The sequence below is a fragment of the Glycine max genome, chromosome 20 (assembly GCF_000004515.6).
Source record: "Glycine max cultivar Williams 82 chromosome 20, Glycine_max_v4.0, whole genome shotgun sequence".
NCBI lineage: Eukaryota > Viridiplantae > Streptophyta > Magnoliopsida > Fabales > Fabaceae > Glycine > Glycine max.
In genome coordinates, this window is record NC_038256.2 from 35,203,297 (window position 1) to 35,224,855 (window position 21,559).

Here is a 21,559-nt window from a genome sequence, read left to right on the forward strand (position 1 = left end):
AAAAATTATATTGAGTTGCTAATAAATCAATAATTTTTTTTACACTCTTTTTAACTTATGAATTTTATGTTTATTTTTTATAAAAATTCTTATTTCTTATTAGTTTTTTTAACAGAACTAACAACAAATAAAAAAATTTATTAAAAATCAAACATAAAATTTACTAATTTTTTAAAAATAAAGAAAAATAATCAAAAATTAAAAATAAAATTGTTATTATATCATAAAACAATAAGCTAAGAAAAAAATTATAAGAAAACAATTTTCGATTATTTATTAAGAACCATAAACATATATTTCACGTAATAAAAACAATAAAAAAATTAGTAATCCATCAATTATGTTTTTAACTAACATATTTTCGTTAATAATATGAAAATATCAAATTATTTTATTATTTACTTTATCTAGGATATTATATATTTACTTTAAAATCTTGCAAATAATAATAATAATCTTAATTTTATCATTTTCTTAAAAATTGACAATACAAATTTCATCATTTCTTTAAGAAGATAACATTTTTTTTATTTAAAATCATATGAACTTAATACGAAAACAAAAGTAAATCTAAATGTCACATTGGTAATTACATATTTCGATTTTCGAAATCACCAACAGGATGATCAAAATTTTGTTGAAGAATGTAGTAGTTACAACCTAAAGAACTCTAGATCATATGAACAATTGACTACATTTTTCTTTTTCTCTAACCCTTTTTTTGGGTTTCTATCTTTGGTATTGTAGATAATAAGTATACAAAAAGAATGGACATAATTACAAGTTACAGTTATCAGAAGCATGAATTGTATAAGCAGCTTTCCACCTGTTCATAAATATCAAATCCTGCATGGGATTGGGAGCATATCGTATCTTGCATTCGTCTTCATAAAAGCATATTCAACCCAGACAGATCATCCATTGGTATGTCTAGGCCAATCGCATCACCTTGCAAACCATCATCCTCAATGGTCAGCAACCAAGAATCCAGGTCTTGAGGTCCATCAAGTTCATCACCTACACCTAGTTCTATGGAGTCTAATGTGATGTCCATGGGTTCCTCAGTTCCAATGGACAAATCATTAGTATTATAGTTATGAGATACAGACCCAACTTTACTTTTTCTGCTGCCATCACTGGAAACAAATTCATTAGAGCCACAAGCCAATTGATTCTCAGAGTTAGTATTTTCCATTAACTTGCTTAGAGATCCATTTCCAGAACTAGATAGTTGAGCTGTTTTTGGTTTGGACTTTGCTTTTGTTTTACGCTCACCCTTTGCAGAAGAACGACCACCTTTTGAAACAGAATTTCTCCCAGAAGAATTGTCCCTGGCTTGTTCACTCCTCTTTCCCTTTGCTCCACCTATTAAAGAACTACCAGGAATTGATGCAGATCTCAGCAAAGGACTAGCACCAACATCATCAAGCAGCAGTTCCTTTTTCTTCCCTCTGTTTAGTATTGGTCCAGTCATAGCAAAATCCTGGTCGGAGGGATGGTCTAGATTTCCCAACACATCCTGCTCCCTGCAAGGAAAATAACCTGCAAGAGCAAAGGCCCAATCCATTACTCAATAAGAAACAAATTGGAAGTATACTACTAGTCAAAGAGATTTCAGAAAGAACAGAGATATAAATTAAGCAAAAAGCAATAACCTAAGGAAATTGTTTCTTGACAAACATGATGCCTCACTGCCTAGGCTCAATTTATTTGAGTACATGTATACCATAGCAAATACTTCCAAAACAATTAAAACATGGTTAAAGTAGGAAACCTGATGGTGCAGACTCTTGTTGAGAATTACGGGTTAGTGATAGATTTGCAGCAACAGCTGAACCAGTGTTGTCGGGAGCAGGAGCAGCAAACAGGACATCTTTAAAGAGAGGCTCCAAAAAGCAACTTTTCCCTGTTCCCTCAAATTTGCGGCATCTAGCAAGAGTCCTCTTCATAAAAGCCAGAGCAACTGGCCTTGAGACCTTAGAAAGTCCATATCTTGCAGCACTAGTTCCACGGGTGGCCTATCAAAATTATCAAGGGACATTTCAAGGTGCAAACCAGTTACCTTAACTCTTTCATGACAAAAGCACTATCACAGAAAAATTCTTAAAAAGAATAATCTAAGAGCACATGCCACATGCTTGGTAACACATGGGGGGGACACTAACCTTTATAACAAAAAATAAACTGTATCTCAATTACAAATAATCTGTCAAATAGCTCAATTCAATTGCCATTTGCAACTTGCAACAACATCCAAATTCTACAAATTACCAATATCAGTATATGTCAATGTATAACTGTGAAAACAGTTTTGTATTTTGTCTGTAAGGACTGTTAGCTGCTAACAGTCCTTACAGACAAAATACAAAACTGTTTTCACAGTTATACATTGACATATACTGATAACCAACATTGAACAAAGCAAAAGGAGAAAAGCACAGAAAAAAAAAATTTACCAGCTTTTTCTTATGAGCCAACTCAACAAGTTTGTCCATAGCAACTTGCTCAAGGGCTCTGCAAGTTAATACAATATATATATTAGCTATTGGTGAGGGTCAGTGTATAGATAAACAATATACAGACTACTTCTATAACAATTTATCAACATAGAAAGGATAACCAAATGAAACAATTTATCAACATCAAAAATATAATCAATTAATGAAACAAGATAAATTATATATTATCAAATATTGTACCCTTGTTCCATTTCTCTGCCTTGTTCTACTGCTTGAATAAGTTTCATAAAGCATTCTCTCTTTTTATTGACCTGCAAAATTGATCAAATAGAGGATAGGCAACCACGTAAATAAATAAATCAAGAATAACTAAAAATCATAAGCAGATTCCGCTCCCTAAACAATTGACTGCCTTATATTTCAGCAGACATATCAATCATAAAACAAAAGAATCAAAACCTGTTGGAAGAGTCCCTTCTGTAATTGAATAATATCTTGATTAATAGCTTCACAATCTCCATCAGCAAGATCAGGCTTTTAGAAGACAATCATAAGGAGATCAGTAAGTAGTTGAAGCATTGATTTTTTAAAAATGAACAAAAAATTTATTATATTCAATAGTCAGCAAACTCTTTAAACATAATGTCCATCTGCTAGTACATAAAGATCATGTTCTGTGTGAAAGATTCAAGCATCACTAATGCTAAAAGATTAAATTAGGCATAGGCATATGAATAGTAAATCCCTAACAATATCAAACAAGAGTTATTAGGTTTGAAACATACACAATGCACAGGCTACCTTTACAGTCCTGAAATTTAATTTAACTTAGATAATAAATAGGGGAAGTTAACGATAAAACCACAAATAGTTAATATCTCTAACAATCCAATGTCATGCATGGTGCGTTCATGCATGCATAGAATAGAAAGAAAGAAAAAAAGAGCAAAGACAGTTGTTGAAACATACAGAAAACCTCCCATATAAATAAACCACAAAGACCATTGGCTTTCTAAAGTTTCTTAAAATAAGAAGGTTACCACTGGTTCTGGATATAGGCCAACACTCTGTAGCTCCAGTAAGAGTTTATCCTCCATACTCATTTGCTCAAAATGGCAACTGAAAGATGCTGAACAAGAAACTCCATGCATACCCATTGACTCATCATTACCATTTTCAGATAACATGGACACCCTCTCAGTTTCTAGATGCAATGATCCCTGATTCATTTGCAGAAAAATACCAAGTTCTTGATCATGGATGTCTGTGCAACTAGTAAAGGTAGCATTCCCATTACAAGAAACCTTGTCAGAGTTGAATTCAAAATCCATCCTGATGCTGGATTGGTTCTCAACATCCTGAAAGTGACAAGCCACCTGAGGAGAGTCATCTCTTTCACAAAGAGAAGGCATATTTCCATCTTCAACAATTTCTTCATCAATGATCAGAGCTGTCAATACTCTTTGATACAAAGGCACAAGTTTGTTTCCTTCTGAATCCATTTGTTGGCACAAAATACTAACATCCAGATGTTGACCAACCATGTCATCCATTGAGGATATCTCCTTGGAATCAGTTTGATTTACAATGCTTCTCTCTCTTGCTCTAGAGATAGAACTTTGTGACAGAGGGCTTTCCGTATGTGTAAGTCTATCCTGAGAATGTAAATGAAAGACAAATTTAAAAATTGGATGATTAACATTGAATTTTTAATTCAAATATAATTGAAAATGGTTGACTTTTGTAATAATTAATGTAAAAGTCATATCTAAGATGATTTTTGATTAGTTGATAATGTAAAAATCTTTACACTAACAATATAAACTCATTAACATTTCAGTTCATGTCTCCTATTTTGAAATTTATGCGCCACATTTTTTCAATGTAGCATGATGACTTTAATCATCACATGCAATACTTTAAATAACAAATGGATCAGAACCTAAAATTTTCCTAAGAGAGAAACAGACAGATTTCATTAAGCATGTTCAGGAAGAGGTATTGATGCCATCAGCTGCACACTATTGACTCGTCTCAATTATGGGAGAGAATGAAATATCATAAAGACAGAAATCTCAGTGATCAAATTATATAAGAGGTGTTACCATGTCCATGCAATGAGATGCATCTTATTGGCTAATGTATATGATGCAAAAGAATGGAAGAATATTATGACAGAAAGTATAAAATGAGATAGTCCATTTAGAATTGATATTTAGATTGATTTACTTTGGAGGTCGTTCATGCAATCAACAAAATAAATGTACTCAAGCTAGATGGAAAGTCAAATCCAGATTGCAAGTTGCAACTAGGAAGAAACATGCTCAATAAAATAGTAGTTAAAAATTATTCCAAGTTTACCATGCCAATTGTTAGTTATGAGCTAACAAAGAGACAAAATACTGGAAATATGAAATATTAGCTTCTTATGCATTACCAGTGCATCACTTCCAATGCCTAGCATCTGAGACAAACATCTTAGATCAGCCTCTGTTGTTTTAACCTGATGCCAAGAATAACATAAAATGGTTAACATAAAAGGAGGGGAAAGCAATGCTTCCAGTAAGGGCCACATAAATTTCATAAAAGCAAATATAGTAAAAGCACCCACCAGCTGCTTCAAGTAGGACATGTCTTTCAAGCTGACAGGAGAAAAGATAGGTTCCAGTTTCTTCCAAAATGAACTAGAACAGCCAATATCTGCCAAGACCAAAAGCAACATATAAATGGAATTTTTTTAAATATATATGCATACACACCAAATGTGGCAACTGGCAAGTATAAAACTGCAAAAGCATAAACCAGTTTTGAGTTTAGTTACATACAGCTGGCATTGCTAGCAAAGTTAGCAGCAGCTAAAAGTTCCTCACGATCATCATCCTCCACTGGCGTTTCAGATGGTTTAGTACATTATACAAAAATTTCAAAGTGAATATGAACAAGCAATACGCAATCACATAAATCTTGTACACACAAAGTTTCCCAGAAAATACTAATGAGAATTAACTTGATAACTAACAGACCCCCTTTTAAACAGAGCAAGTATATAAAAGAGAAACAAGCAACAAACTCCTTTTGAGACACTTTACCATTAACTGAAATTTATTGGAAATAACAATTTTGTGGGCCTCTATTAGAGTAGTAGAAAAGGAGGTGCAGTATTCAACTGCACACTCACTTAACTATGACAGTTATCAAGTTAGTTAAGAGTTTGTTAGAAGGTTAGTTAGTAATAACTAACTGTTCCAGAGCTCTTGTAACAGAAATCAGTTGCAAATCATAATAACACTTTGTTTCCTGAAAGGTTTTTTCTCTCCTTTTCAATTTATCTCTTTTTCTTCTTCAGTTTTGTTAAGAACTCTTTTAGCCTCACTTCTTATTTAATGAGACCCGCTCATGATTTTGTAGCATTCAATAAATTTTAACTAATAGTATTGAGTGTGTTGCTGACACTCATAAAAGAAAACATCAGTGACGCGTGACAGAAGAAGTTAGGATTTAGCATATGATTTAGGGTTTTCTTCTGGAAGAATCAAGGGTAAAAAAGAGGAGGGGCATTAACAGATTGCAAGCAAAAGTATCAGGAGTTGGAAAGCATTATTAAGGTTTATATTAAAGTATCCAGATAGGTATAAAAAGATAAGAAATAAAATTTTATCATATTGACAAGTATAACATTTTAAATAATTCCATTTCATTTAATGCAATAAGTTGTTGCTCAAACAGATGGGTATACCTGCAATATCTGGGGAATTGTTAGTTGATGGATGACCAATACGAGTAATAGATTTCCTATCGCATGATTTCTTCAAAGGAGGACGCCCTGATTTACTGAAACAAAGACAGTTTTTAAAAAAGAAAAAGAAGAAAAAAAAAACACCACTAATCTTCTTTATTGTAGTGGGAAGGTGCCCCTTTTGTTTCCACTACCAAAAGAGAGAGAGAGAGAGAATTATACCTTCCATTCTTTTCAGAAGCAGGCTTCATATTTTTAATTGGCTTCATCAAGGTTGGAGTCTCTAACTTCTCTTTCATTGGTGAGATGCCATTCTTCAAAACTGAAGAGCCCCTACTACCCCTTCCCTGTCTACGCAGACCATCTCCAACCTCTTCCTTGTTGGGTATTTTTTTCTTTTTCGATGTTAACATGGAGGAACTTGTATTATAAGAATTATTTATGGCACTTCCATCAACTTCATTACTTTCCAATCCTTTCTCCATTTTACTTTCACCATTTTCTCCTGCACCAGATTCTTCACTTTCAGATAATTTGGTTGGGGATGAAACACTTTCATGTTTCATTTTCCCTGGGTGAATGCCACCGTTGATAGCACCATTGGAAATAAGAAATCCACTAGTTGCAGCAGTAGTCTTTCTGGTAATGACATCCGAAGGGGAACAACCTTCTAATGACGTATGCACTTCATCAGAACTTGGGACAGGGGATACCACATTTGCTCTTCGAGTGCGAGAAATTTTTTGGGGTCTCTGTCCAACCCATTGGGCCATAGGAGATGAAGATGATCCTACAGGCAAAGGACGCTTACGATTTATAGTACCACTTACTGAATGAGGCTTGTTCACATTTGAAGGTTGTTCCTCAGCATCAAGTATTTCAGAAGAACAAGGAACAGAAGATGAGTTTCCAGCCATCAAAGCACCAGTTCGAGGTGGCCTTGAAGCTTTTCCTTTTGTCAAAGTATGGATACCACCTGTATAATTATTGTTGCGAACATTAAACCTAGGAAAAAAAAATGAGATTAGTTTTAAAGTTGTAATATAATGTTATATTAGAGAATTAAAAGCTGTTTATAGCAAAGGACTATATAGATGCATCATGGATATGAATGACAGATACATACTTATTTCCTTTAAGCACAACCCGTTCCTTATTTGATCCATCCACTGAACCCCTTGACACCTTTTCTTGCTCATTATTGGCAGTCGTAAAAGTGGCAGGCACGGAAGCACCATCAAGCTTGCTATTACTGCCAGAATATCCTGATCTGTGAGAAACAGAATGTTGCAAAAAAGTTTATTCTTTGCTGTTATATGTTATTGAATACCAGTTATGTACTATCATTAAATGCCCCTTAGTAATAACATGTCCAGAAGTCAGTCCATCTCATATTACCCATCTTCGCAGCTTTTTACTCTTCTCCAATAAATATGTTTTTTTATGAAGGAAGTAATAACTGCATAAACACAAAATATTCCTAAAAATTCAATATGATCATTTGACTTGATAAGTTGATTTGCATGCATAAACACAAAATGTTCATAATTCAACACAATAAATTGACCTGATATGCACTAACATGTTCCATAACTCATGTTTACAGCTGGTGAGATCACTTTTCAGACCTCAGTAATCATCGCCATTTCTTGACAATAAGAGAAATCAGAAACCAAAGCATTTCATAAATTTTCATTACCTCAAACCTTGGGCATCAGAACCCTGCGGACCTGACTCATTAGCTAGCCTTATATGCATAACCTTTTTCAGCTCTCCTTCACCATCAATGGATCTGGCAACAACAGTACCCACGGAACGTTTTCTTTTCATTTTTCTATCCCATGTTTCTCCACCTGGTAATCTTCGAATCTTCTCTTCAAAAATATCACAGCCTCTGCTACCATCCTTGATGTTGTCTCTATCCTTTCCCATGGCCAAGGGCTGCCTTGCAAAGCTATTACTTAGTCCTTCAGCCTAGTATTTTTCCAACAAAACATATATAGAGTCAATATGAATGTTGAAAAAAATGAAGTTAAGATAAGGCAGAAGAATATGTAGCAATTAGGATTTAGGTAAAGAATAAATAAAAAGAACATGGCATGGTCAGTATCCAAGAAAAAGAAAAACAAAGCAGCAATTAGTTATCAATGATTGTTTACAATAAGTGATGGCCTTCAACAAGTCAGACATGCAATACAAAATATTTTAAGTCAAGTTCCTCCAGATATTTACAACAAATATATTGACAGCAGAGGTACAGTTAAAAATAAGAGTACATCTGTTAGTATTTCTGCAAGCAGAGAATCTCTTGCTTCTTGATTGTAAAATTTCTCTATTTATGTTCCTTTACGGCCTTCTTATACATACATGTTTTAATGCTTGGTGTTGGTCAGTCTGTTAGTCTCTTCCAAAGACACAATCCCCTACCTTGGTTCCTCCTTTGCTTGTGTTTCCTTCTTAAATAGTGATTATTGGAAATATCAGATATCTAACTTGGCACATCCTCAACCAAAACCGTTAAAATTCAGTCATATGGATCCTTATTAAAATTAAAATGCCTGATAAGGTTGCAACATTAAATATCCCAGTGTTCCACTCAGGTCAATTACCATAGTATGTCATCCAAATCTTCAGAGAAACACATGCATGTGCAACAAATATATATATATATATATATATATATATATATATATATATATATATATATATATATATATATATATATATATATATATATATATCCAGAATCAAGAGAAGATTATTACCATGCTATACCTTACCCAATTTAACTCCTATGCACCAGAACAATTCTATTTTAGGTTTTGGTACAATTGGAATTCTATTCTCCTAATAAGGTTTACAATGAAAAATGCAATAATAAGTAATTGACATGTTGCTACAGGAAATGCAACAGTTAATTAAAAACACTGGCTACAAACCCGTGTCTCAGCAACTGATGTACGGATGCGCTTATTCAGAATGACATTCTTAGGTCTGTTCTCTGGTCTTTGATTCACAAGCTCTGATGGTCTTCGATGAGTCTGACTTCCCATCTTCGAGAAGTGAGATCCACCCAGCCTTTCATTTGGCACCAAATCGTTCCAAAGTTGCTTCTTTAAGCTTACAGCCTCCCAACATTTGTTCAATTTGTCTAAAGATTCATCCAACCTTTTTGATCTATATCTGAGAGGAATCTTAAAACTTCAGAACAGAGGACTACTCAAGTGACAATAAACAAACTTCAAGTCATCAGTTTTTAAACAGTTTTCAGGACAATTAGTCAAAATAAATTCCAAAAACAGAGAAGGAAAAGAAAAACTAATAACATGATAGGCATTCAGCTATACATGCAGCAAACGCAAGCTCTTTGTGACATAATTGATTGAAAGTTATATTGAATGGGGAGAAAGATTAGATTGGTGTGACTTTAAGAAAGAATTAATGGTATTGTATAAAGTTCCTCAAACTACCTAGCCCTGACAGAAGCCTCTTGTACACTTGCTTTGAATCGTTTTAGTTCCTCAGTAGCCACTGGAGGGGGAGCCTTCAGATTAGCAGTTCCAAAAGCACAATCTTCAAGAATATTTCCAAAAGATATCCCCAGGACTCGTCTTAACTCACCTGACCTAGTATATTTTTGATCTCCCATGGTTATTGGATCTAACATTAAACATTGAGCAACAGAAGCCAAATCCCCTGCTGATGTGGAATTCCCCCGCGACATATTAGCACCCGAAATAAACATCTGCCCCTCATTACCCTCACGAAAGCTTGTAGACCTGTCCAAAGTGCCATTCGTCAAATTCCCTCTCTGCCCATTTGTAAAACTCCCCTTGAAAGCCAATTCGTCTGATTTAGCTGCACTTAAATCAAATCTAGTATTTCCTGCCATACGACAGTGTTAACTAAACATATATCCAGCGTCTTCCACCATACTTTCTCTTAGCAACTCAAACAGTAAAGGATCTCTTAACAGCAAGCCATTAAACCATAAACAAGTACGAGTAATCAGATACTTGAAATGTATCTGCAATAAGTCAATAACCACGAACTATAATCAATACACAACTTTATACAATTTCAACCCGCACTTAAGATCACTGACACCATGTACACCTCAAAAAAAGTGACCCAATGGTTAATGCCACACCACGCCTTACCAAGATGCACAAAAATGTTGACAAACCTTGCAGAAACTCAAACTACTTTTTACATACAAAACAAACCACATAACTGTACAAAAACTGCAGAACCATAAAATATAAGCGGCTTTAACTTAAAGATACAATAAAAAAACCGGATGAAAATAAACCTTATTTTGCTCATACAATACATAACAATGCTATGCAATTACAGATAAACTAAAATTACAGTAAACGAGTGTTGGCGTGGTTCCTCGGCACACAGAAGTTACTGAACAAAACGCACATTGCTGAAAATAACGAAGCAATAACAGTTCGAAGTTTGAACCAACGAGCTTGAGTGTAAAACAACGAAGAATGAGAAGATAATGGAATTCAGCTAAAAGAACGCGCGAGCAAAAGGATTCGAAATTCAAAATTGCCACCCGAAAACAAAATTCAAGCGAGCGAAAAACACTCGCAACCTCAGAATCCGAATCCCCCAAAAAAAAACAAAAAACAAAAAAACTAGGGTTCGATGAAATGCATGCAAAATTGGAGCAGTGTGAGGGAAGCAGAGAAAGAATTGAGGAAAGGGGGAATGCAGAGAGAGTGGAAAAGCGGCGAGAGAGTACCTGCATTGACCAGAGGATTGAGGAGGAGATCGAATTGTAGAGAGAGAAAGAGCATGGAAGAAGAGAGAAGCTGAGGTTCGTTTGGGGGTAAATTGGAGTGGTGGAGAAGAGAGAAAGGGTCCCGCAAGATTTACGAAATCAGGGCCCTTTATCCGATTTGGGAAATGTGGTCACCGTCAACTCCACGGTTGACAATCGTTTATCTCCCAAAATTACTTATGCTGGGAAGAAAATTAAAAAAAAAGGGTTAAATTTCCTCTCCTAAACAAGAATATGCATTTTGATTTTAGGAAGAAAAAAATTGATGGATAGAGTTAGTTACTTTGTTGAAAAAATATAAGATAGTTTTTTAAAAAATTATTTAATTAAAAAAATAAAAATTTAAATCGTTGAAAATTAATCATTAATTTATTTGAGTTAGTATAAAAATATATAATAATATATAAATTTTACTAAAATATTTTTAAATTATAATATTGTTGATTTATTTTAAGACTAATGTTAGCATGGCCATAAGTGGTATATGGTGCAACAGTTTTAATTAACATTAGATTCATATAGTCATTGTCATTATTTCATACATCCTTCACACAGGTTTTTTTTTTTTTTCCTAATAATCTCTGAGCCTTCAGAGTCTCTCACCTCCTTTATAGTTGGCGGCCATTGTAGCATCACTCTTAAAATCGATGGTCATCACAAAGGAGGTTGCACTCTCCAATCTCTACATCTTCATCGAGGAACCCAATCTCTGCATCGAGATTTCAATCATGAAATAACATTTTTTTTTGGATAAATACCTATTTGATTAGACAAAACCCATAAGGCATATCTTTCCTTGCTCACCAACACCACATATTCAACTCGTTGTCCAATATCGACACCTTCCCCATCACACACCACATTCAACTCTTTGTCCAATATCCACATTTTCTTTACCAACACCACATTCAGTTCCTTCCCCGGATCCCACACTTTGTCCACCAAAGGGAATATAATATCACCAAGTAAAGGAACAAAATATTACACATTATCAAATTTTTCATTTACAATTCTCCCACTACATATTTATCCACATGATCAAAGTCATCATATACCTCTTTCATAACCTGCCTACCTCACAAGCCACTCCAACTTCTAAACTTCACACATATGCTTACTCACACCGACTTCCATAACCAATAAGCATTATCACCTTGGTTGAACTCATGATATTAGTTATATCCCCTATCATTTATAGGAATATGTTAACCTTATAGTATGCATAGTTGGGCAACTCCAAAGCATCCTTGCCTTCAGCTAACTCATTAAGCGCACTTCCAAACGACCTTATTCACATGACTTAGGCTTAATCTAGCACAACATATTTACATGACCTTTGTTCCCTAACTCTTTAACAATACATAAGAGGTCATGTATTAACAATTAAAACCTTAAATGGGTGTCTTATCTACCCTGATACTACAAATAGGGTACTTTCACAAAACACCCCATGTAAAGGAATACATCTACAATATACATTTTCTTGCCCAAGAGAAAACACTACTACAAAAATGATTTTTAACAACGTTGAATCTAAGACAATTTTTCCAAAATTGTCATCGTCCAAAACCCAGTGGTAGTTTTGTAAATAATTGAATCCTTTTAACAACGGTTTTTATAAAAATCGTTATAGAAATCAAGTGTTCCATGATGGTTTTTTTAAAAACCGTCTTTGAAATCAATAGGAATCAAATGTTATTATTCTTGTGTTCTCTCAGTCTCTCTCACACTCATCTTGAACCTATATCTCTCGTGCCCTTTCTCTTTCTGCCCTGTGTCGTCGTCGAATCCCTCATCCTGCACTATTGTCACCATTGTAGCTTCCTCACTTCAATTTCTCTCTCCCTCACTGTGTGTCAACGGCGCTAGATCTATTATCAATGGCGTTGGAACTCCTATTCGAGGAGTGTGTGGATTTCCTCGAGGCGATGCCATGGATGGAAGAGGAAGATAAGTGAGTGGTGAGATTAATCCTTTTTCTTAGCAAGGAAGAATTGAAGGAACTCATTGCTAGGGTTTTTCCTTTGGGAGAGGACTCATGTGAAGCAATGCTGGAAGGATTGATTTCCTTGGCGATGAATAGTTACGACAACACACTATTTCTTTTGACATGTTAATTAATTACAAATACAAGGTTTATTTTATTTCTTTATTACTACAAGCAAATCATATGGCTTCTTCATTTCAATGTCTTCCCTGTTTATTTTAGGCCCCGAAGAAAAAAGGCATAAGCTGCAAAGTGGGTTGAACCTCATGTGGAAACCATTAAAACTATAAAACCTCCATTTTTATATCTTTTGGTTATATGTTATGCCTTGTTAGGGATGCATCTATGTATGTGGTAATGTAATGATGACCAAAAGGCATGCACTTTTAATTAGTTGATTACTGCAATTACTGTGTCCTATGGCTAGATATTGGAATTATTTCACAATTTATTTGTTTTTCCCTCATCCTAATAATATGACATCCATTTGGTAATTTCCTTGTTTGTAAGAAGCTTCTAGGTTTTCTTAAATACCCAGTCAAATTAAATTATTTTCTTTCTCACTCGTTCTCTTTTTTCAACTAAAGAAATGGGTCACGACTGAAAAAAAATAGTGGTTTATGGCGAAGACAAATGTTGAACCTCATGTGCAATTATTGACCACAAAAACTGTTGAAGTTTACGAGGCAACAAAGAATGCAATTTCCCCCACTTAAGTAAGGCAAATCCTTATTATCAGGAATGAACCTCTTCAATTCATCCTTATGGTTTGTTTGTTGATGTTAAGGTATTCACTACTAGTTGACAAAAAGCTATAAAGTTCAACAAGCCATACATTGATCGAATTGTTATTGTAGCTAAACCTCGTGTTGATAAAGTACAAGTAGTTTTGAAGCCCCACACAAAGGATGTGTTATTTGTGTTTATAGAAAGTTTTTGAAATCAGCTACTACATATCATTGTCAGGTTTTAGACTTCATCTTCTTTTTGAGATATTGAAAAAATTATGCAAATCCTTATTGTATTTTCCATTATTCATTGTTGACATCAATGCTTTTATTTTTTTTGTATTTTTTATTACATTTATTCATGTTGCATTGTTGTCAGGTTTTAGTCTTTGTCTTTTGAAATTTATAGTTGCCCATTTGTGCAATTAGCTTAGGTTGTTTATAAAAGAGTAAATATAGTGAAAACCAACTTGATATTGTTGCAACACTAAATTTATATATTTATTAATTTTAGGGGGCAATATGAGTGTATGCTCATGACTACTACATGCTAAAATTTCATACTCAATTTGGAGATCATAACATGATTTAGACATAACTGTGATGTTGCTTAAGACAAATTTGGTTAAAAGTGTTTCTGAAGTTCCCTTTCATTTATCATAGTGTGATTGTCATATATAGAACTAGGATTTTATTTTCTTGACTATATATTCACTAAATTTCATGTCAGTTATAGGACTTGGAATAACCTTTTCCTTCAATGCTAATGCATTAGTAAAAAGTCTTGTTAACTTTTCTAAGTATTGTTTAATGAAAACATGTTAAAAATTAGGTCTGGTATTGTATAAGGATAAATTGCAACTTTTTGAGTATTGATTTTTTTTTTATTTCATGAAGGTCCAAGCTTCTGTCCAAGACACTGAAAAAGCACAAGCTTACTAGACCTATTGCTACTAAAGAGTTGGAATGATTTGTAGTATGCAATGAATAATTTTATGTGTCCTGATTAATACTACTAAAATTGGCAATGATCAGTTGATTTGGCAAGTATATTGTCAATTTTGCACTTTTTCAAGCCTCTACACTCTTGGTTTTACCTATTATTTATGTGGCTAAAGTGTTTTCAGGATAATCTTTTAAATGTATTTTTCAAAATCCATATGTTGATTCGTTTTTTGTTGATCTGTATGTCCTTTTGATATATGTGCATGTGTGATTGAAACTTATTACTAATATACTTTTTTTATTGTTTGCAGTAGCAAAAAAGTGAATAAACCTACTCGAAATAATCAAAGGATAAATGCTAACTTATTTACATGTTTTCATGTTTGTTACAACAAAATAAATTCTTTGAGATAATTCTGCACAAAGCTACCAGCAAAAGTGGACTAGTATATTCTTTTTCCTTATTTTTATTTCTTCCGTTTCTATTATAATGTAATCATTATTGTGAGTATAATGTGGTATATTAAATTTCGGCAATGTGATGTACATATTGTGCAATGAATTACCACTATGGATAAGTCTATACATAAAATTTTAGGGGCCAAAAAATGCGGTTTTACCAATTGTGTTGTTGCAATGCTACTACAAAGGTAGTCATGTCTGCTGCTCCAATGAATTTAACTCCTACTAATCTAAAGTTGATTGGAAAATGCCCTGCCATACTTGATTCCTTTCCATATCCTTTATTTTTTAGGTAGTTCTCGTATAAGTTATTAACATTATGCTTGCCACATTCAATTCAAGGTCTAATTCATTTTGTTTTTCTTTCTACATGTGTGGGCATTTGTTACTCTTTTTGTGTCATTTACAATATGCACTGCTAGGTAAATCTGCACTACAAGAAAAATGATATATAGCTACACACACTTTTACCACCAACTAGTTGACTTGCAAATTTTTACAAGATGTTTTAATCAATTTTTTATTCTCTATACTTATTTTCTATTTCTTATTCTATTCTTCTTCTTTTCTTTGAAGATTTTGAAGTTGGCACCAAAGGAAAGTGATTCAGATTTTTATATTTGTTAGTTTGTTACTTGTACATAATAATAAGACAAATTATAGTTTCTTTCTTAAAGGCACTTCAAATTTACTATTGTATTCAAATAGGATATCTTATGCACAATAAAAATTCTTAATGTACAATATCTTTGAGTTGTAGTTTTACATGAACAAGAATAGAGATTAGTTGTAAAAGACTAATCAAGGGTCAAACTGTTGATTTTTTTAATAATCAAGTTTCTTATTTCTTCTATAGGAAAATGTGAACCTTCATGAGAATAATATTGGGCACTAGATTTTACTTGCTAAGGTAATAATATTGGGTACTTTGCTTTTTCATTGGATTGGAAGTATAATAATTAAGTTTGATGCATGATCAAATTTATCATTGATTCTTTATTGCCATTTTGAAAGTCAGGTCCCCATTCTAGTTGTTATGATATTAAGACCAACATTCTAAAAAAAAAGATAGTGAAATTAAACATATATACTGTGAGTGTGACATGTAATTGTAAGTATAAAGACTTGAAGTTAGCCTACTGGAGGATACTAATGAGGAGAGAGCAAACAAATGGAAGCACCACATTCAAAGGATGCTCAAAGTTTAGTTGAATTTTGAAATGTAAAAATAATGCATTGACCAATGTTTGACTATGTTTCATATTGTACATGTCATTTACAACATATTTATTGATATTAATTAATTTATAATTTGGTTTTGACTGCCTAAAATTGTTTATTGTATTTGTTTTTTGTCTGGATTGCATGAATTTGTTTATTATAGGTTGGGTTGATTATAAAACAAAATAAATATTTTAAAAAAATTACAAAATATGACAGTTTCAGGACAATCGTCATAGAAAACTCCATATTCTACAATGATTTTGTAGAAAATCGTTATTGATGTTGAGTTTTCTATGACAGTTTTTTTTTTTTTTATAAAAAAAACCATCATAAAACTATATGTAATTTTTTCTTTTTTGCATAACGCAACATATTTTGTGACAAGTTTTAAAACCATCATTGAAAGCAATTCATATTCAATTATAATAAATATTACCTTATTTGTAGTAGTAAAAAAATATAATTAGCAAACCTTAATTGTTATTAATGTACAAGACACTTGAAAAAATATTAATAAAAAATCTCACAATAACAATGACAATACCATCAACCTTATCTCACAATAACCCACATGTTATCCCTGACATCACAATAACAAATAAAAAACAATAAACCCTATAAAGATAGTAAACCTATGTGCATCCATTACAAATGACCTATTGTTACATAAAAACCTATAAATAGAGACACATTTATGCCATGCTTCACCCACGACATCACACTTCATTTTTAAGTGACAACAAATTATGTATAAGTACCCAAGGTTCAAACCAAAAAAATTGTTGTAATGAAGATTTCTCACTTGTTTGAGGTGTTTCTCAAACTCTTCATCCTTTTAAGGGATCACAACCTAAGTACAAATCTCAACTACTTTCTAAAACAAATCCCTTTGAATTGAGTAGTATGTTGATCAAGTCAATATACACATTCATAACAATTTTAACTTTAAAAAAATTAATGTTTAACCAATAACAATAGAAAACATATGGCATCCTATCCTATTCGACATCTAAATGACAACCAGGTGGACACAACTTGTATAATCACTTACCAAATGTGAGTTAAGTCCAATGACAATTTTGATGATAAAAAATTGACAGACTAAAACTAGACATTAAAATTTTAGAGAAACTATAAATTGGATTTAAAATTTTGAAAGGGCTGAAAAACTTAAATAAAACTTAATTATATGTTGTAATTTAAAAGAAAAAAAGTACACATAACTCACATTGAGAATCCTAATTTTTCTTAGTTATCATTCTTATTGTGAGATAAGAGTTATTTAAGGATGCACCATATAATTAAAGGTTATTTAAGGATCCTTAAAATTTACATTATTAAAAAAATGCAATTCTTATTACTATGCAAATAATATTTCATTTTTTTTTCTATACAAATTTAAATTATTGTAATAAATATTTTATAATTATTGTCTTTAAGAATTTCTTTTACTGGACTCGATATATATTATATTTATCTTTTTTACTTTGTTATATAATATTTAAACACTAAATAAGAGAAAAAAATGAGTAGTATTTAATAAAAAATATTTATTAGATTAAAAATATAAAAAATCACATATACTTTAAATTTGAGTAATTGGAATATTTAATGTTTAAGTATTATAATTAATCATTTTTCTGGTACAATAATGATAAAGAAATTTAAACTTATAATTATACAAATTATTTAATGTTTTCATTACTTAATCATGGGTATTTTTGTAAACGAAATCTTTTTCCATTATTAGGAATTATGTTTCTTGGAATTATATTTCTCAAAACCATGTTTCTTAGGAATGCCATAAATATGTTTAATATATCTAAAATATGTTCAGGAATGAGATACACCCCTTCTCATACTTAATTAAAAAATTATTAAGAACGTTAAACTTTTAGGAATAATTTTTAAAATATGCATATCAAACATAGGAATAACTTAACATTTTCAACCTAAAATTTATGAGAAACTTAAGAAAAAGCTCAACCTAAAATTTATGAGAAACTTAAGAAAAAAAACTTAATCTTAGTGACCAATGTAAAAAAAGTAGAGACTTGAATATTTTTTAATTCTTGTAAAATGGCGTTTTAGTTTTAGTCCTTTTTTTTTCATCTTCTAAATTTTGAAATCAATATTTTTGGTTCATGTAAAATGAGTAAATTTTAATCATAGTCTTTGTGTAAAGTTCTTTGATTTTTATCCTTAAAACATATCAAATCACTATTGACGGCGCATAACATTTATTTCAATAAAGAAATAATATTTATTTTATGGAGTTAGCAATTTCCTTGAAAGTGTTACATGCAGACATGGTACGCTGACATTAACGAGTGTAATATGAAATATACATTTGATTTTTGAGGCCTAAAAAGAAAATGTTAAAGGGATATCTTTTTTATAAAAATTTTAAAGAGACTTAGTATATTTTATAAAATATCAATTTTTATATTAATTTTTTAACTTTTTTAACTGCAAAATCATTTATGAGAGTTTTATAATCAAGCAATTTTAATACTTCACTTTCAAGGAATTCTCATTATTCTTTATAAATATTAGTAAAAATATGAAATAAAAAACAATATTTTCTCAAAATAATTCAAAAGGGTCATTGACCTATATATGTTATAGTTAGAGTCGTATATAGAGATTATAAGACTTAAAATAAAATTTACTTCAAATTTTAATTTAATACACTTTGCTAATTTTTTTAAAAAAAATTGTGAGTTGCTATTTTAAATATTATTCAAATTTCAAATTGACTCAATTAAAGATTTAAATTAATTTATGTATACAAGATATCAACATGAAATAAAATTTTAACTAAATGTGTGATCTTATAATCAATATTTTTCACCAAAATATCTTTTTTTATATATCAACCATAGACATTAAATTTAAAATTTATACTAATTTCAATAGATTTTTTTAGGTGAAGGAGAGGTTAAATATAAAATAGATATAAAATAAATTTTTTTAACATTTTGAAATAAAATTAAAATTTTAGATAAATGATTTACGATGACCATTACATTCATAACTTAAGATTATATAGTCTTATTAATGAAAAAATGATTACAAATAATAAATCATATCTTAACAAAATCAAACAAATTAAAGTAACAATTATATGTTAGCAAAATGATTACAAATAATAAATCATATATTAACAAAATGACTATTATCTACCGATTACTCCACTAATTTAGCATCAATTATTCACTTTAAAAATTCACTTCAAGTCTTTGAAAGTATGCAAAGATAGCAAGAAAAAGAGAGAAAAGATGATAGAACTAAACAAATTAAAGTAACAATTATATGTATACAATTTTAAAATATTTGATCCGTTATAACTTAGAAGTAAAAATCAAACATATAATTTTAATTAGTTTTATTCTTTCCATTACAATTTTATAAGCACTTAAAATAAGTAAATTTGTCTTTTGATTTCTTAATTTAGGAGGTAATAGTGCATGTATCTTAGGGGGGGGGGGGGGTGGGGGGAAACAATTCTTAAGTTAGACTTTGTTTATTTTTCAACCGATAGTTTGTTTCTTTTTCTCTCTTACAATGAATCATGGATTACAAAAAAAATCTATTACCATTCAAAATCTGAAACAAGCCAATTAATAATTATTATAATAATCAATTATACAATGATACATGTTATTCCAATTATAATCACTATTAATGCTAATAATAATCTGCTAGCAATCCCTTTTTTTTTGGGTGTGTAACAATTATCTACGATTCTAATTCGAAAGAGAGATTATAATATTACATTTTTTTTCTGAGTAGACTGTAATATTACATAGTAACTAGTATATTGAAAAAAGAACGGGGGCCTAAGGCTATGGCCTAACTGGCCTCACGTTGTACACGGCCCTCGTGACAATGATGATCAATTCATATTTTTTAGATATGAAAATAAAAGAACAAATTTTACGATAAACATAATTAAAAGTCACTCATTTTGTAAAAACTAGAAATATATTTAAACTACAGTAAAAAATAAAAGAAATATATTTAAACAAAGAAAAAAGATTATGTTAATAACTTCTTAACTAATATTTTTAGCACATTCATGAGTATGACTTTATTTTTCTATATCATAGAATATTAATCTAGATAAATAATTAATATTTACATTGTAATTTTTAAGATTTTTAAAAACTAATATTTTTATTATATATGTTTTATAATCTATAGAAGTAAATATTGAATTTAAGTAAAAAATTATTATATTCACGAATAATACTAGTATTTTTTTATATTATTAAATATTAATGCATACAATAATTAATTTCTACTTTTTAATTTTTAGGAAATAATTAAATAATAATCAATTTTTATTAAATATTTTCATTATTTATAAAATTAATATGTTGAATTTAAATAGTATTTTTTTAGGACATTCATGAATAGAACTCTTATTTTTACTTTGTAAATTGTAAATATTAATTTATACAAATCATTATTTTTACTTAATACTTTTTAAGGACATAAATTAAATAATATTTAATATATTCTTTATTAGAGTTTTAAAATTATTTATACAAGAAAAATATTGCTTGTCCAATATCATAAAACTTTTAACTTCATTAAATACTCAAGATGAAAATTATTCATTATTTGAAGGCAAACAAAAATGAATATTTTTCTTTCAGCAGATCTATTTCATACTCAACATGAAAATTATTTATTATTTTTATTAAAGTAAAAAAAAAACCACAAATAGTATTCTCGATTCATCATTGCAATGGAAATTACACCTTTGAGATTTTTTGAGAGTAAAATATTTGCCTTCAAAAGTCTTCCCCGTGTTTAAAATTTATGCCCCTAAGATGTAACTAAACTTTTAAAAAGATGGTAAAAATGTTGGAAGTAGAGTTTGAATCCTTGACACCTTCCTTTCCCATAACCAACAAAGTTACAAAGAAATATTATTAAAATTAGGAACCAAGTTGAGTTATTTTATTAAAATTTAAGGGACCACATTAATTTATAGTTTATAAGATTAGAAACCAATGTTCCATTTCTGTTATTATAGGACTTAATTTCACCATCTATAGTAATTTTAAAAATTAATATGATCGATAATATTAGAAATTATTTAGACACTATTAATTTTAAAGACAAATTTAATCTATTTTTACAATTTAGAAGGCTAATTTGACAATTCAATGAATTATTTCATTTTTTTAAAACTAAATATTTTCACAATCA

The 21,559-nt window shown here is 30.8% G+C and overlaps 1 protein-coding gene across 3 annotated transcripts; it reads right to left on the bottom strand.

Moving 5' to 3' along the window:
- Positions 1-602: 602 nt before the first annotated feature.
- LOC100801531 (uncharacterized) lies at positions 603-11,127 on the bottom strand. 3 transcript variants are annotated; one of them, XM_006605816.4, is made up of 16 exons: positions 10,952-11,127; positions 9,666-10,080; positions 9,135-9,378; positions 7,895-8,169; positions 7,322-7,465; positions 6,418-7,200; positions 6,196-6,290; positions 5,285-5,344; positions 5,071-5,159; positions 4,897-4,962; positions 3,500-4,114; positions 2,919-2,993; positions 2,700-2,770; positions 2,457-2,514; positions 1,775-2,018; positions 603-1,542 (listed from the first exon to the last, which is right to left on the bottom strand). In XM_006605816.4, exons 1-16 carry the CDS (start codon positions 11,004-11,006, stop codon positions 887-889), a joined length of 3,945 nt encoding a protein of 1,314 aa, XP_006605879.1. In that variant the 5' UTR covers positions 11,007-11,127; the 3' UTR covers positions 603-886. The 3 variants fall into 3 exon arrangements, with proteins under 3 accessions (XP_006605879.1, XP_006605880.1, XP_040869158.1); XM_006605817.4 differs by having other exon boundaries at positions 9,666-10,222; positions 10,952-11,104; XM_041013224.1 differs by lacking the exons at positions 9,135-9,378; positions 9,666-10,080; positions 10,952-11,127 and adding an exon at positions 8,563-8,710.
- Positions 11,128-21,559: the final 10,432 nt, after the last annotated feature.

Coding starts and splice junctions, on each gene's coding strand:
- LOC100801531 (XM_006605816.4), bottom strand. CDS start 11,006: ATGCTCTTTCTCTCTCTACAATTCGATCTCCTCCTCAATCCTCTGGTC. Junction 7,466..7,894: donor TCTGATGCCCAAGGTTTGAG/GTAATGAAAATT, acceptor TGTTTCTCACAG/ATCAGGATATTCTGGCAGTA. Junction 2,994..3,499: donor GCCTATATCCAGAACCAGTG/GTAACCTTCTTA, acceptor GTCTTCTAAAAG/CCTGATCTTGCTGATGGAGA.